Source organism: Hemiscyllium ocellatum, chromosome 3, assembly GCF_020745735.1.
Source record: "Hemiscyllium ocellatum isolate sHemOce1 chromosome 3, sHemOce1.pat.X.cur, whole genome shotgun sequence".
NCBI lineage: Eukaryota > Metazoa > Chordata > Chondrichthyes > Orectolobiformes > Hemiscylliidae > Hemiscyllium > Hemiscyllium ocellatum.
In genome coordinates, this window is record NC_083403.1 from 53,292,393 (window position 1) to 53,309,932 (window position 17,540).

Here is a 17,540-nt window from a genome sequence, read left to right on the forward strand (position 1 = left end):
TCGAGTGATGGCTTCTGACAATCTCAATCACACCCTGGAGTTGTTCAGCCACCTAGAAGATAATCATACAATTGTTGCAGAAGGAAGGCCATTGTCATCAATAGCTGGTCACTAGTCCACAGACCAATCAGCAACTTGTTGTTGGCCAAAACTCTATTCGTACATAGCCCGCTGTATCAAGGTTACCTGCAACTAGTTTCCACTGCTACTTGAAAAAACAGCTGTTTAAATAGCATCTACAATGAATGTCAGGTTACTTGCTTTTAAGAAGTGCAGTACGACTACAGCCTTTGAGTGTTGTTAGTGTCTCTGAGTTCCAAACCAAATTATGAAGTATATGTGAGTTGGTCTGAAAGCAGCCAAGATTATGTTGTGGGGTTGATAGAACATTTGGGTGGGCAAAGTGTGGAGAAGTGAGGTGGCTATGGAGCATGCAGAGACAATGTGGTGAAGGTGGAGTTGTGTGAAGGCCCAGAGACAGCTGCTATTGCTGTCAGTTAACTGCGATGACTTTCATGGCAACAGCGGACAACTTTCGAAAACTGATTGGAGGCAGATGTTCGCAGGTAAAGGGATGGCTGGAAAATGGGAAGCCTTCAGAAATGAGATAACAAGAATCCAGTGAAAGTATATTCCTGTCAGGGTGAAAGGGAAAGCTGGTAGGTATAGGGAATGCTGGATGACTAAAGAAATAGAGGGTTTGGTTAAGAAAAAGAAGGAAGCATATGTCAGGTATAGACAGGATAGATCGAGTGAATCCTTAGAAGAGTATAAAGGAAGTAGGAGTATACTTAAGAGGGAAATCAGGAGGGCAAAAAGGGGACATGAGATAGCTTTGGCAAATAGAATTAAGTAGAATCCAAAGGGTTTTATAAACATATTAAGGACAAAAGGGTAACTAGGGAGAGAATAAGGCCCCTCAAAGATCAGCAAGGCAGCCTTTGTGTGGAGCCACAGAAAATGGGGGAGATACTAAATGAATATTTTGCATCAGTATTTACTATGGAAAAGATTATGGAAGATATAGACTGTAGGGAAATGGATGGTGACATCTTGCAAAATGTTCAGATTACAGAGGAGGAAGTGCTGGATGTCTTGAAACGGTTAAAGGTGGATAAATCCCCAGGACCTGATCAGGTGTACCCAAGAACTCTGTGGGAAGCTAGAGAAGTGATTGCTGGGCCTCTTGCTGAGATATTTGTATCATCGATAGTTACAGATGAGGTGCCGGAAGACTGGAGGTTGGCAAACATGGTGCCACTGTTTAAGAAGGGCGGTAAAGACAAGCCAGGGAACTATAAACCAGTGAGTCTGACCTCAGTGGTGGGCAAGTTGTTGGAGGGAATCCTGAGGGACAGGATGTACATGTATTTAGAAAGGCAAGGACTGATTAGGGATATTGACATGGCTTTGTGCGTGGGAAATCATGTCTCACAAACCTGATTGAGTTTTTTGAAGAAGTAACAAAGAGGATTGATGAGGGCAGAGCAGTAGATGTGATCTATATGGAATTCAGTAAGGCGTTCAACAAGGTTCCCCATGGGAGACTGATTAGCAAGGTTAGATCTCATGGAACACAGGGAGAACTAGCCATTTGGATACAGAACTGGCTCAAATGTAGAAGACAGAGGATGGTGGTGGAGGGTTGTTTTTCAGACTGGAGGCCTGTGACCAGTGGAGTGCCACAAAGATCAGTGCTGGGTCCTCTACTTTTTGTAATTTACATAAATGATTTGGATGTGAGCATAAGAGGTACTGTTAGTAAGTTTGCAGATGACACCAAAATTGGAGGTGTAGTGGACAGCAAAGAGGGTTACCTCAGACTACAACAGGATCTGGACCAGATGGGCCAATGGGCTGAGAAGTGGCAGGTGGAGTTTAATTCAGATAAATGGGAGATGCTGTATTTTGGAAAAGCATATCTTAGCAGGACTTATATATTTAATGGTAAGGTCTCAGCAACTAGGGAGTGTTGCTGAATAAAAAGACCTTGGAGTGCAGGTTCATAGCTCCTTCAGAGTGGAATCACAGGTAAATAGGATAATGAAGAAGGCATTTGTTATGCTTTCCTTTATTGGTCAGAGTATTGAGTACAGGAGTTGAGAGGTCATCTTGCGGCTGTACAGGACATTGGTTAGGCCACTGTTGGAATATTGTATGCAATTCTGGTCTCCTTCCTATCAGAAAAATGTTGTGAAACTTGAAATGGTTCTGAAAAGATTTACAAGGATTTTGCCAGAGTTGGAGGATTTGAACTATAGGGAGAGGCTGAACAGGCTGGGGCTGTTTTTCCCTGGAGCGTCGAAGGCTGAGGGGTGACCTTATAGAGGTTGACAAAATTATGAGGGGCATGGGTAGGATAAATAGACAAAGTCTTTTCCCTGGGATTGGCGAGTCCAGAACTAGAGGGCATAGGTTTAGGGTGAGAGGGGCAAGATATAAAAGAGACCTAAGGGGCAACTTTTTCACGCAGAGGGTGGTATGTGTATGGAATGAGCTGCCACAGGATGTGGTGGAGGCTGGTACAACTGCAACATTTAAGAGGCATTTGGATGGGTATATGATTAGGAAGGGTTTGGTGGGATATGGGTCGGGTGCTGGCAGGTGGGACTAGATTGGGTTGGGATATCTGGTCGGCTTGGACAGGTTAGACCGAAGGGTCTGTTTCCATGCTGTACATCTCTATGACTCTATAATTAGGAGCTATACAGAAATTTAATAGGTTTAGCCAATAATGCGATATAAATGCATTGAAATAATGTCACAGCTCACTAGCAGATCCAAAACTTGCCACTTACACCCTCAGTAGAATTATTTTCTTGATGAGAATCTGATATTTCAGTTTTCACCATATTGTCCCATCTTTCTCATCATTGTTCACAACATGCAAGGGAGCAGAAAATTTCACCCATAATGTTTATAGAAGGAAAATCCCTTTTACTTGACTTACTTTAATGATGTTATTGCTTTACCATAAATTTACCATTGCCAGTGCAAAGGAATAAATTGGTTACAATGACAGTCAGCATTCAGCAGCAGGAAATCTCAGGGACGTTTTAACACATATTTGACATTACTTTCGAAAATAATGTGAATGTCAGAATGTCAGGGTGAAAAATAACTACTTAGCCTGTAAAAGCTAATATCTGATGTCCTAACACTGCCACCACATCAATTAATTACTGTTTCAACAATTTTATTGCCTTTAATTTCATGGTAACTCTTATTCTCGAGAGTTTTAATGCTCACAGTAACCAATGATTATTCTTCCACTAGATTTATGTTTCATATTGTGGCTCAATCAATCTAAAGATTTGTATATTCCTGGCCCAACAGCAGAAGTGCAGCAAGGTAAGCATTCTGCCATCTACATCTGTGCATTTATGCACTTCATATTTAGCATCCGGGCATTTGATTATCTCAAGTGAGTAATGATAGGCATCCTTTGCCAGCAATCTTGAAATTAGTTGGGCGCGGAGAAAAACTAACTTACAATAGCATAGCTGGGCACCAGTGACGTCCATAACCATTTGCAAGGTACAACTGTCTTTTCATCAATTTTAAATTCTGCAAAGGGCATCAGAAATGTTAGATATCACCAGTGTATCAATGCCCCTTCATCCAGGGTTGCTATGGAACCCTAATAGACATTATATTTTATGATGCATTTTCTTCATTTCCTGGCATTAGATCCCAGCCATAGAAGGGACTTTACAATCACCACATTCACAGCAGGAAGTTACAGAGGGAAAAAGGCATAGTACCATGGCTCCATCAAGACCATTTTAGAGCTGAAATTCAAAATATGTTTGGTTATTAATTATAAATTTGTACCTTTAATATAGAATTTAACATATTTTGCAAGTTTCTACATTTCTTGTGACTTCTCTGGTCTTTTGTCCTGGAGGCTTGAATGGTTTACTTTTCCTATTTTATACACATAGCCTATTACTCATTACTCAGACCACATACTTAGCTTATACTTGTTTTTCTTGTCTCCATACTTAACCAAGAAGCGTAGTATGAAACAGACTATTCATAACACAACAGCACATAAAGATGAGAACAGTTGATGCACTGGGAGTGGATGTCAAAGGAAGAAATTCACAGAATTTGTGCATAATATTTGGCATCTTGAAGAGATCTTGATGCATTTGGGTCAGGTTTGACAGTGAAGTTGACAACTTACATAGGATTACATATTACATGAGTTTCCTTTTTTGCAACAAAGTGTGAAAGAGGGCCTGTTTTCAATTACCACACTAGCTCGTCCTCTCGATAACCTGAGCTATCATGTGGCAATCGGCTCATTAAGAGCTGGAATGCAGAACTTAGGGGGTTTCTCAGCATATCACAGGCCTCAACACTGGCATTCCAGATCTGCACGAGCTACTGGCTGAGCAGAGACTGAAAACCTTTAGTTCCTAAAGAACACTGGTCAAGGTTAACTCCTAGGGTGAGGGTGAGGGTGGGGGTTAAGGGTGGTAGTGTAGGACATTCCAATTGCAAGAAGTGTTTTTTCCTAATAGGATGGGGGTTGTGGAGAGAGGAATGGCAAGGGCAAAGAGAATAAGATGCTTTCACATGCCTTTTCCCCTAATCATCCCTCTGATATACCCTTGAATGGTATGATTGAAGGCCATGCACCAGTAATCTGACGGACAGGTTTCCCAGTCAAAAACTGACCACCTTCCTTGTCTGCAGAGAGGCTACACTATTCAGATAGTGAGAGTTGAGGCCCTTAAGTGGTTATTAATTACACACTTAAGGCTTCGATTGGTGCAAATCAGGAAAGTCCCCAACAGATGTTCTTGCCTCATTTTAATTGATTATGTTGTAATGAATGGGACATGTATCTCACCAGGTGTAACTTTGTCAACTGCTTTCCCTTCTCCCCATTTCTTTTGTCATCTCTATGGAGAGGAAAATTCCATTCATTGTATCTATTGACTCAGTTCAATGAATCAATGTTGCTCGACTCCAATGTCTTTACATCTTTCCTCATCCATATTTATCAGCTTAACTCTCTGTTCCCTTCTCCCTCACATATGCTTGTCTATTTTCCCCTGATTGAATCTACACTGTTTCACCCATGCCGTGGTAGCGTTGTGAAAACATGGGTGTACTGTACCTTTAGGAGAGTTAAAAGCTAACAGAACTACCTGCCAGCACCAAGTGTTTTGAATAATATACAATGTTATATGTGGTCTGGCAGCTAGAGTAGCTGGGTTGCCTGGAGATGAAAACAAATTTGAATTAGGCCAATCAGTTTAAATTATACCCTGAAAAATACCAAACTCCAATCAAGTTTGAATTTAGTATATTGACAAGCTTAAAAGTCAATGATACAATCCTGCTTTGGGGTATAAGGCTGGGGAAAATTGAACAGTTGAAGGAGAACTGCGAAGCCAATGACATCTGCAGACCGCCTGGAGAATAGCTCCCTTAAAGATACCTTTATCAATCAATGGCCTGTGAAGCAGAATCCCTGAGAAGAAACAAAGAACTCAGAGGAAGATCCAAATAGAAGATATGATGGCTGGTTGGTTTTACAAACTTGATTTTTTTTGGCAAATCTTAATGGGGGGGGAGGGATTATTGGACTAGTGTTAAAGAAGGGGAGGTAGGAGTTAGGTTAGAGGAAGGAGTTGTAAATAGTTGTTAGTTAATTATTCTCTGTTATACTTGAAGAAATAAAATTGTTAATTTTTACTTTAACTAGTTCTTGGCCTCTTGAATTTTCACAGATTACTGCACAGGTTAAATCTTTTCTGTGTTGTTGGTTTAAATTAAGCACGGGAGTTTACCCCGTGTCAGAACAGTTTGGGGGCTCATGGTCTGGATATGAACAGGTTTAACAGATTTGAATAGATTTAGGGGTACAAAAAATCCCAGCAGATTTAAACTCTTGCAGGTTAGTGTCCTCGATCTTTAAATAAAATGTAGGTGAGACAATTTGTTTAATTTTGGTGACTTGTGGTTGATTAAATTAAAAGTGCGAGAAATGGCTCTGAAAATTGCTAAAGGGGTTCTTGGATTTGAAGATGATTCTCAAATTTGCCAAGAAAGTTTAGAAGGAAAGAAAAAGGCCGTACTTTTAGAATTAGCAAATAAGTTAGATTTGGGTTTAACCAAAGACTGATTAGCTGAAGTTGTAAAGCTGAAATTGTAAGCGAGTTACTCAAACACTTAGGTGTGTCAGAGAAACAGACAGTGCAGTACAGGTAGAAAAACTTAAATTACAATAGAGGAAAATGGAATTAGAAGATAAACAAAGAGAGGGAGAGAGAAAGATACAAAGAAGAGAGGAAAGAGAGAGAGAGTGAGAGAAGGTTCTAAGCTGAGCAAAGAGAGAGAGAAGAAAAGGAGAGAGAAGAGAGAGAAAGGAAGAGAATTTGAACTTGAGAAGTTGCAACTTAGTCAGCAAAGTCAAGTTAACAGGATGGAGATTAAAACAGAAGGTCATTATATATACAAATATATCAAAACTCTGACACATTTTGATGAGAAATACATTGAAGCCTTCTTTATTTCATTTGAAAAATTGGTGAGGCAGATAAGTGGTCCGACGATTGATGGGTAATGCTAGTTCAGACTAAACTGGTAGGCAGAGCTAGTGAGGTATTTGCCACGCTGACAGATGAGGTGTCAAGAGATTATGTAGAGGTTAAACAGGCTATTTTAAGTGCTTATGAATTGGTACCAGAAGCATATAGAGAGTGGTTCAGAAACACAAAGAAAGAACCAGGTCAGACTTATGTTGAATTTGAAAGAATTAAACATAATCATTTTGATCGATGGGTGCATGCTTTGAAAATAGATAGGACTTTTAAGGCTCTGAGAGATTATTCTGCTGGAAGAGTTTAAAAATTCACTTCCAAAGATAGTAAGAATCCACGTGGAGGAACAGGAAGTTCAGGAAGTGAGAAGGGCAGCAAAATTAGCAGTTGAGTACATTTTGGTGCATGAGACAAGCTTCCGGCCAGAAATTCATCCTGATTTTCCTGCTCCTCGGATGCTGCCTGAATGGCTGTGCTTTTCTAGCACCACTCTAATCTAGAATCTGGTTTCCAGCATCTGCAGTCATTGTTTTTACCTAGAATTTCAACTTGTAAGGGACAGAACTTGGGAGAAGGGGAGATCCTACACTATGAAGCCAAGAATAGAGAGCATTGATATGAAATTACCGTAGGATAAAAACAAAGTCCAAGAGGGTGGACAGGAGGTGAAAGGCCTCAGGTGTTTTCACTGTAATGGAATAGGACACAGAAAATTGCAGAAGGGCACTGGAAACAGGTGTTTTCACTGCCAGAAGGAGGGACACGTAAAGTCACAGTGCAGGTCATTAAAGAAAGGTGCTGTGGGAAAAGATGTGATAAAAGAAACTACACCAGTGGCATTAGTGAAGGTCGTAAAGGAGACCTCAAGAAGAGCCAAGGAGCTGCAGGAGAATGCACAGCCTAAGCAGTGGCTGGGTATGGAGTTAGTACCTGATCTCTCCAAAGAATTGGCCCTGTGGGTAAACTTTACTCAGAAAGAACAGGGTGAGAAGGAAAAGACGTAATTTTACAACATACAGGAGCTAACTAGTCGCTGATAGTAAGGGATGAGCGAATATGCACTCTTCCTGATCTTTTACCCAAGAGTGTGGTAATTTGTGGGATAGATAGATAAAAATTTAGTGCTCCCCTATGTAAGATCAGGTTGGAGTGTCAACTCAAGACTGGAGAATTTACAGTGGGAATAGTTGACAGAGTGTCAGTTCCAGGAATTCAGTTTTATCTTAGGAATGATTTGGTAAGATCCAAGGTGGAAGTGACACCCCTTATTGTGGAGAAGCCCAAGAATGACCAAGAAACCAAGGAGGTAAAACAGAAATATCCTGGTATTCTCCCAAACTGTGATCCCACTAACATAATTCACAGCACAAAGCGAAAAGTAAAGAGAAAGATGAAGGAATTAAGGTTTAGTTAGTGGATTCCCCATTTGACATATTGGTGCAGAAAAACCTGAACAGGCAGAAGGTCAGATAGAAGTGTTTACACCTGAAAGACTAAGAAACTTGCAACAGCAAGACAAGGTAATAAAAGATATGCATGTGGATGTGTACTCCAAAAATGTGGCAGAGAATATTCTGGAGAGTTATTATCTGAAAGATAGAATCCTAAGACGGAAATGGAGACCTTGGCAGGTTAGTGCAGAGAAGAAATGGGCCAAAATGCACAGATTGTATTGCCAGTAGCATACAGACAGCAAGTGTTCCAGGTAGCACATGAACTACCTGCAGGAAGCCACCGAGGAGTACAGAAGATTCAGGCTAAGGTACAAAAACATTTTTATTGGCCTGGAATGCGCAAGAATGTGGTTAAGTTTTGCCGTACATTCCATACTTGCCAAATGATAGGTAAGCCACAGTTGGTAGTAAAACCAGCACCTTTGTTACCAATTTCTGCATTTTGAAGAACCTTTCACACGGGTTATATTTGATTGTGTAGCTTCCCTCCCGAGAACTAAAAATGGAAACCAGTACTTGTTAACCATAATGGAGGTGTCTACCAGGTTTCCAGAGGTAATTCCATTATGGAGTAGCAAGGCAAAAAAGGTAGTAGAGGAGTTAGTAGCTTTCTTCACACAGCATGCGCTACCCAGAGAGATCCAGTTGGACCAAGGGTCAAATTTTACTGTTAGGCTATTGAAGGAGGTTATGGATAGCTTAGATATGCAGCACTTTAAATCCAGTGTGTATCATCCTGAATCCCAGAGAGCTTTAGAAAGGTGGCATCAGACCTTGAAGACCATGTTGAGAGCGTACTGTCCGGACCACTTGACTGATTGGGATAAAGGTATCCTATTTGTATTATTTGCCATTAGAGATAACCCAAATGAATCTACTTAGTTCACCCCCTTTGAGCTAATATTCGGTCATGAAGTGAAAGACTCTTTGAAATTAATTTTTAAAAATTGACAGGACGAAAGTCAGAGATCTTACATTTAGATTATGTATCGGAGGTGAGGAAGAGACTAAATTGAGTAGGCGAGTTAGCTAAACAGCACCTAAAGAGGGCACAGTATGGAACGAAACAGGTTGCAGATAAAAGCTCTGAGACTCAGACGTGTTAGTCCTGTTATCAGTGATAGGAGATCCCTTCAAATCCAGGTTTAATGGTCTCTATGAAATTGAGAAAAAGTTGAGACAGGTGAACTATCCAGTAAAGTTGCCACATAGAAAAAAAAAGTATCGAGTATGCCATGTGAGCATGTTGAAACTGTATTATACTAGAGAGAAAGAACTGGAGAAACAGATGTTAGTTACTGCACCGTAGAGTGAGGAATCAAATCCAGATGATATGGATTTTGATGTGTCTCAAAGTAGATTTAGAAATGAAGGAGTCCTTGAGGAGTTGGTTGGGTTAGTAAGCTATCTGTCTCAGGAGCATAGAACACAGTTGAAAGATTTGTTACTGCAATATAAGGACATATGTAAGAATCAGATGGGAGGACTAATGCTAGTGAAGTAGACTTGGGAATACTGCTCCGATAAAGCAACACCCCTATCGGTTTAACCCTTTTAAAGCCAGACAGGTCCAGATGGAGGTGGAGGCCATGCTTGACAGGGACATCAACAAACCAAGCCAAAGCGAGTCGAGTTCGCCGATTGTCTTAGTTCACAAACTGGGTGGAACTGAACGATTCTGATGGATTATCGGAAGATCAACACTGTTACAAAATTGGACTCATATCCAATTCCTAGATTAGACAACTGTATTGAGAAAATCAGATAAACCAGTTACATCACCAAGTTGGATTTAATGCAGGTACCTTTATCAGAGATGGTGAAAGAAGTTTCTGTGTTTGTAACCCCAAATGGGCTGTATCAGTTTAAAGTGATGCTCCTTGGAATGAAGTGCACACCCGCCAAATTCCAAAGACTCATGAATAGAATTGTGCCTGGGTTAATAAACTGTGCAGTGTATTTGGACGATGCAATGACCTTTAGTAAGTCCTGGAAAGATCACATGGTACAGTTGGCAGGACTCTTTAAATGACGAGAAGCAAAACTGGTGATAAACTTAAATAAAACTGAATTCACGAAAGCAGAGGTGACGTTTTTAGGACAGAACATCAGTCATGGAAGGTTGACCCCATGGAACACAAAGACGAAGGCTATTGAGGAATTTCCACGACCAACCTCGAAGAAAGAGGTGCTTCGATTCTTAGGACCCATTGGACTGTATCGGAAGTTTGTTCCAAACTTCCGCAGTATGGTGCCGCCGTTAACTGATTTGCTGAAGAAAATCACATAGTCTTGGTGGACAGAACCAAGATAGGAGGCATTCAAACATTTGAAGTCAATATTAATTACCACACCGGTTTTAGCTACAACAAGCTTTTCATAACCTTTTAAAGTTGCCATTGATGCTAGTGACATAGGAGTTGGAGCTGTATTCCTTCAGGTAGATGAGGATGGGATTGAACTGCCAATTGGTTACTTTTTGAAAAAGATCAACATGCACCAGAGGAAGTATTCCACAATCGATAGAGTTATTGAATTTGGTACTGCCCTTACAACATTTTAATGTGTATGACGGTTGCGTACACAGAGCACAATCTATTTACATTCTTAGAACACTTTAAAGACAAGAATATGAGACTATTTTGTTGGAGTCTTATGTTAGAGACTTTTAATTTAAAAACAATACATGTTGCGGGTCGTTCAAATGTAATCGCAGATGCATTATCATGGATTTAACTGAATAAGTTTAGATGAGATTTTTTATTTATTTATTTATTTATTTGTTTGTTTGTTTTATATATTGTGGGTATATGGGAAGAAGTTAAGGTAAATTTATATTAAAGTTATCTGTATATTCAGGTAATGTGTTTAAAGAATAGAAAACCAATGAAACTATCTTTTCATTATGATGGTTCATTTTTTTCTTAAGAGGTGAGGTGTTATGAAAATGTGGGTGTACTGTACCTTTTAAGAGAGTTAAAAGCTATCAGAACTACCTGACAGCACCAAGTGTTCTGAATAATGTAACATGTGGTCCAGGAGCTAGGGTAGCTGGTTGCCTGAAGACGAAAACAAATTTAAATTAGGCCAATCAGCTTAAATTATACCCTGAAAAATACCAAACTCCAATAAAGTTTGAATTTGACAATTTCATTGACAATCTTAAATGTCAATGGCATAATCCGATGCTTTGGCAGTGTAAGACCAGAGAAAATTGAACAGTTGAAGGAGAACTGCCAAGCCATCAGCATCTGCGGAGTGCCTGGAGAATAGCTCTCTTAAAGATATCTTTATCGATCAGTGGCCTGTGAAGCAGAATCCCTGAGAAGAAACAAAGAACACAGAAAAAGATCCAAATAGAAGATTCAATGGCTGGCTGATTTTGCAAACTTGAATTGTTGGTAAATCTTAATGGGGGGGGGGGGGCAGTTATTGGACTAGTATTAAAGAAGGGAAGGTAAAAGATAGGTTGGAGGAAGGAGTTGTAAATAGTTGTAGTTAATTATTCTCTGTTTTACTTTAAGAAATAAATTTGTTTTCTTTTTACTTTAACTAGCTCTTGGCCTCTCGAATTTGCACAGATTACTGCACAGGATCAGTTTTTTCTGTGTTGCTGGCTTAAATTAAGCACGGGGTTTACCCTGTGTCGGAACAGTTATGAGTTTCACATTCTCACCATACTTTAAGTGAACAAGATTTGGAGATGCCGGTGTTGGTCTGGGGTGTACAAAGTTTAAAAATCACACAACACCAGGTTATAGTCCAACAGGTTTAATTGGAAGCACACTAGCTTTCGAAGCGACGCTCCTTCATCAGGTGATAGTGGAGGGCTCAATCGTAACACAGAATTTATAGCAATAATTTGCAGTGTGATGAAACTGAAATTATACATTGATTGTCTGTTAAGCCTTTCATCTGTTAGAATACAGTGATAGTTTCACTTCTTTCGTGTGTAAATCACAAAACCTTTTTTTTTAAAGTTGCATTCTCGGGTTAGCTGTTAACAATGGTGATAGCTAGACAATATGTTGAATGTGTTAGCCCCCTGTGTTCTCTGTCTATGACCTGATATTTAGATTGATTCTAATCTAAAAAGTGAGATAAGAGTTTTACATAGATTCATGCAGTTTTTGAGCTCAGAATTCTACATGAATGTATGCAATCATTTCCTAAAATGTGTCTTCCTTCTCTGCTTTCCTTCCAGTTACTCTCCATCCTTTTAATGTTATCAAAATGTTTCCGTTAAGTGAGGAGACTAGGACCCGTGGACACAGCCTTAGAATTAGAGGGGGTAAATTCAGAACAGAAATGCGGGGACATTTCTTCAGCCAGAGAGTGGTAGGCCTGTGGAATTCATTGCCGCAGAGTGCAGAGGAGGCTGGGACGTTAATGTCTTCAAGGCCGAGATTGATAAATTCTTGATGTCACAAGGAATTAAGGGCTACGGAGAGAATGCTGGTAAGTGGAGTTGAAATGCCCATCAGCCATGATTGAATGGCGGAGTGGACTCGATGGGCCTAATGGACTTACTTCCACTCCTATGTCTTATGGTCATATGGCCTTAAACCTGTTGGACTATAACCTGGTGTTGTGTGATTTTTAACTTTGAGTGAACAAGTTTGTTTTGAATTCTCACGGCCACTCATGTAGTTATGATCTTTTCCAGAAAAGGATACATTCTTTCTGTAGCTACTCCTGTGAAAAAAATCATAATTATGAATGTATCTATGAGATTGTCCCTCAATCCTATTTTTAAAATGAAGGATTCCCCACTTGTAAAACATTTCCTAAAATGTGTCTTTGTTCTCTACTTTCCTTCCAGTTAATCTCCATCTATTTAATGTTATCAAAATGTACTACTTCTCATTCAACTGTGTTGAACTTTACTTGCCAATTATTTGACAATACTTCAAACTTAGTAATGCCCTCGATAATTTGCTCCTCCTCAGTGCTGACTATATTCCAATTTAATGCCACTCACAAATTTAAACAGAGTATTCTTGATTCCAAAGCCCAAACCATTAATATTAATTATAAACACAATCTATCTCAACACTGCCATTGTAAATAACTTAACTTTCACTGACTATTTTCTGTCTTTAAGCCAGCTAAGAATCCATTTTGCTTCTTGTCCCCTCAATCAACATTCTCTGTCATTATTCTATAATCTAATATGAGGCACATTACTAAAGATCCTTTGGAAAAAACAGAAAAGAAAAATGCATCCACTGCATTAGCTTTGACAACTACTGCTGTTAGCTGTTGGAAAAAAAATCAATCAGATCATTAAAGCAAGACTTTCATTTCTAAAATCCATGCAGATTATTCATTTTGTTTTGGTTTCAAGGTGTTCTTCTATTCTCTCCTTCATAGGGATTCCATTCTTTTTCCTTTTTCAATGTTAAGTCAACTGATTGACAATTCCTTGGTTCCACTTCTTAAACATAATAATACACGAGCAATCTAACATTCTTTGTGTATTATACATTTTTAAATGAATTATTAAATATGTGGAGTAATGCCACTGCTATCTTGTCCTTAGATTCTTTTTAAAATATGTGGGTGTAATACATTTGGACCAGGTATCCTCTTTGAGTTTGATTAGTGGTATGGTAGTCATTTGATACCACTGGATTTGAGCATTGTAGAAAAAGGACATTTTGTTGAAGCATTTTGTCTTGCACTCATCAGTGATTCTACAAAAACCATAAATTTGAAAGGAAAACATGCCTTTTAGCAATGCTAAAGAACAACAATAGCTTTCCAAATTTGGATGGTGAGAGACTGTGAGGGGAAGTTGCAGATGGTGGTATTCCCATGTATCTGCTGCCAATATCCTCCTCGATAGTGATGATCATATATTTAAGAAATTGCTTTCTAAAGAGCTCTCGAGAATTTCTGTAGTCCATCTTATGGATGGTATGCATGGCTGTTACTGAGTACGGAAAGAGGGAAATAGGGAAAAGTGAAGAGAAGCAGAACCTTTTTTTGTTCCATGGGATGTAAGTGTCACTATCAAGGGAAGTATTACTTGCTCAATTACCTTTGAGTTCAGCGCTGGGATATTTAAGAGGTAACCACATTTCAAAAAGCTTAGTCACATGTGGCTAGGCATGCACAGCAAATCTCCTTCCCTAAAAGACATCAGTAAACTAGTTTGATTGTTGCAACAATCAATGTTAATTTTCATAGTTATTGTCAGCAAGTCTAGCTTGATATTCCAGACTGAAGAACTGACTTTGAATTCCACCAGTACTCACAGCTTTAGCTGAAGCCTTAGAATTGTTCATCCAGTCCTGTTAATAAATGCTTGGCAGTACAGAACTTTAAAATTGCCGTGAATGTGGTGCCAATCAAGCAGATTGCTTTGTCCTGGATAGTATCAAGCTTCACAAGTCTTGTTGGAACTGCACCCATGCAGTCAAGTGGATAATGTTCCACCACATTTCTGACATGTGCCTTGTAGATGGTGGACATGTTTTGGGAAGTCAAGTGGCGAGTTACTCGCTGCAGTATTTGAAGCTTCTGATCTGCTCACATTATTTATATGGTCATTCCAGTTTAGTGCCTGGTTAATGGTACTGGGGGTGTTGATAATGTGGGATTCAGCAATAGTGAGACCATTGAATGTCAAAGGACAATGGTTAGATTCTCTCTTATTGGCTATAGTCATTGCCTGGCACTTGAGATGACATGACTGTAACTTGCTACTTGTGAACCCAAACTTTAACATTGTCCAGGTCTTGCTGCGTTAGGACATGGACCACTTCAGTATCTCATCAGTCGTAAATGGTGCTGAACATTAGGCAATCACCATTTTGTGAACATCCCACCTTCTGATGGAAGAAGGTCATTGATGAAACAGTTGAAACTGGTTGGGTCTAGGAAATTGAAGAACTTCTGCAGAGATGTCCTTGAGTTGAAATGACTGACTTCCAACAATCGCAATCACCTACTTTTGTGGAGAGTGATAATCCCATTGACTTGAATTTTGCAAGGGCTCCTTGATGTCACACTCTGCCAATGACATCAAGGCTGCATTTGACTATCACTCTCACTACACCATAATTCCTTATATATTCAGGATCATCCAGAAAGGCTATCAACCTGCAGAATCACATCTAATGCCGGATACATTAGATGTGTGCATTGTGAAATTGTGTTGGTTGGATACACAAAGTATCTAGAAAGGGACTTTTTTTTAATACAATCTACCAGTCTTTGGGAGGTATGGCTTCAGACCTGGCATCACATGACACTGAAATATATTTACCAGACGACTAATTTGTGTGACAGGCAGAATGATTTTTTTGAATTGATGGAAACAGCCTGTAAGCAGCAGCGACCACTTTTGTTGCTTCTACACTGTAGCAGATTGAATCTATGATTGTTTCGTTGTTTGAAATATGGGTATGTTTGTATGTTTTGTATGATTGGGTATGTTTCAGGATCAAGAGTAACCTTCTTAAGACTTTTTGATGAGCTTGCATAATATATTTAAGACATAACCTGATCAGCTTATCCAATTATTCTCTAGAATGGCTTTGATTGTTTTGTTCGATAATTCTGAATTTGCAATGAATTATGCTGACAACTAATTCAGATTTTCCATCAGGTTTGCAATATGGTGTACATGCTAGTGACTGGAAGCTACATATATTAAAACACATAACCATGTTCTTTGCAGGTGGAAAGGATGAGAACCCTCACTGTACCTGTTTCGACACAATAAAATAAGTGACAAACATTCACTCATTCATTTCTCAGTGCAATGCACTAATCAATTAGAATCAATTTGCCTTGTTTAAAATTTAAACTTGGCCTGGGTGTGCACTGTCAATCAGCATTAATAGGTGAATTCACCTTGGCAACACCTCTACAAGTCAAAAATCACTCACTGACCAATTAATACATTTCGCTCATATTGTATCCTTTGAATTTTTATTCTGTGAATGTCCTGATGAGTGCAAGATAAAAACTTAAATAAAATATTTATTTTCTTTCAACAATTCGCATGCTATTACACAGGTAATATGGGCGATTGAATTTTAATTACACTTGTCTGATTTCTACACCTGATACCTTTCAAGGACAAAAGATTATTCCAAGAAAATGGCAAAAATGGTTCTAAAATGTCTGTGCAATCACTTGGTAAGAGATTGAGGCAAGTCCAGTAGACTAATGTGGAATAAACGAAACCATCAGAACTAACATTACCATTTGATCTAAAAACATTTAAACCAGGCAATTGAGTATGCATTCAGAAATCTTCATCTCCTGTTTTAATTCAGATGTGTGTAATAAGTACTCATATTGAATATCATTGGCTGCCTGCAACCATGCAGATTGTAAAGACAGAAGAGCTGGACTTGAGAATATTCAAAAGAACCATTTTCAATAGCTGCTTTTCAGTGTCAGAGCAGGGAGAAGGAAAAGTGAAATTGTAACACAATAGCTGAAACAGCCTTGTTGTTCTCAATTTATCAGAAGTCAACATTGGGTGAAAAGGCAAATTAGAAAAATAAATAAACAATGAAAAAATCAAAGACATCTATAAACTTTACAACTGCTGAGGTGAGAAATCAAAGGAAGATGGGGATGCAAAAAGAAGGGAGTTAAATCACCTTGCTTCATTTGGTTAGCACCATTAGTTTATTTAATTTTAAGTGAATTCATCTCTTTTGTGATTTCACATATCAGTGTTATATTTATCTGTTCTATTTCCCTGAAAAATAGTAAAATGCAATAACTTAATAGTTTTGCCAATTCTGGAAGAATGAGCCAAATATACCAATTGGAAGATTTATGTAAGGAGGAATCAAAAAGTCTTCATCGACTAAAATTTGGTCCAGTATTTTTATTGTTATAGTCTGTGCTATACTGATTATTCTTCCCTCAAGACTCAACACTCAAGGCACTCAACACATAATTATCTCTCTACTGCTGAAGTAAAACTTTCAAAACACCTTAACAAACTCTCAAAACATAAAGGGACACTTACGATTGGCATTAGTAATTTAAAGGCACCATTCTTTCTGAACGCTGCCCTTACCTTCAACCAGTGAGGTGAGCAAGGTGACATTAGCTGCTTTTCGTCTGCCAGCTGGTAAGTTCAGTCCCAGTCTGTCCAGCTTTTCTCGTAAACATCGTCCCCCGTTCTTAGATTTTGCTCTGTAAGTATTAATATCATTCAAAGTTAATGTTATTGACAATGAAAACACTGAAGCATAAAGGAAGAACTTTACTTGATGAATATTAGCTAAAATATGCTTTGGAATGTGCAATTGGCCAATTTCTTTCTTGTCCAGCCTCTGAGAGCCTCTGTAAAGACTTTGGAGCTGATTTTATCATTCAACATTCTCAGAAATAGACTGTCAGCTTTTAATGTGTCTTGACTGATTTTGGGGTCCATGAAAAATAAGATCAGTATTTTGTTTTAAATTAACTGGTCTGACAAATTTTGACATATCTTTGGAGCTGGTGAAACTTCAGCTTGGGTCTTCTGACCCAGTGACAGGGACACTAC

General features: G+C 38.9%; 1 protein-coding gene across 1 annotated transcript in view; it reads right to left on the reverse strand.

Moving 5' to 3' along the window:
- tfap2d (transcription factor AP-2 delta (activating enhancer binding protein 2 delta)) overlaps positions 1-17,540 on the reverse strand; it is a 116,567-nt gene that overhangs the window by 48,399 nt on the left and 50,628 nt on the right. The window contains exon 5 of the mRNA XM_060820707.1: positions 17,067-17,185. Within this exon, the coding sequence (XP_060676690.1) occupies positions 17,067-17,185 (119 nt within the window). The remainder of the gene's footprint in view (positions 1-17,066; positions 17,186-17,540) is intronic.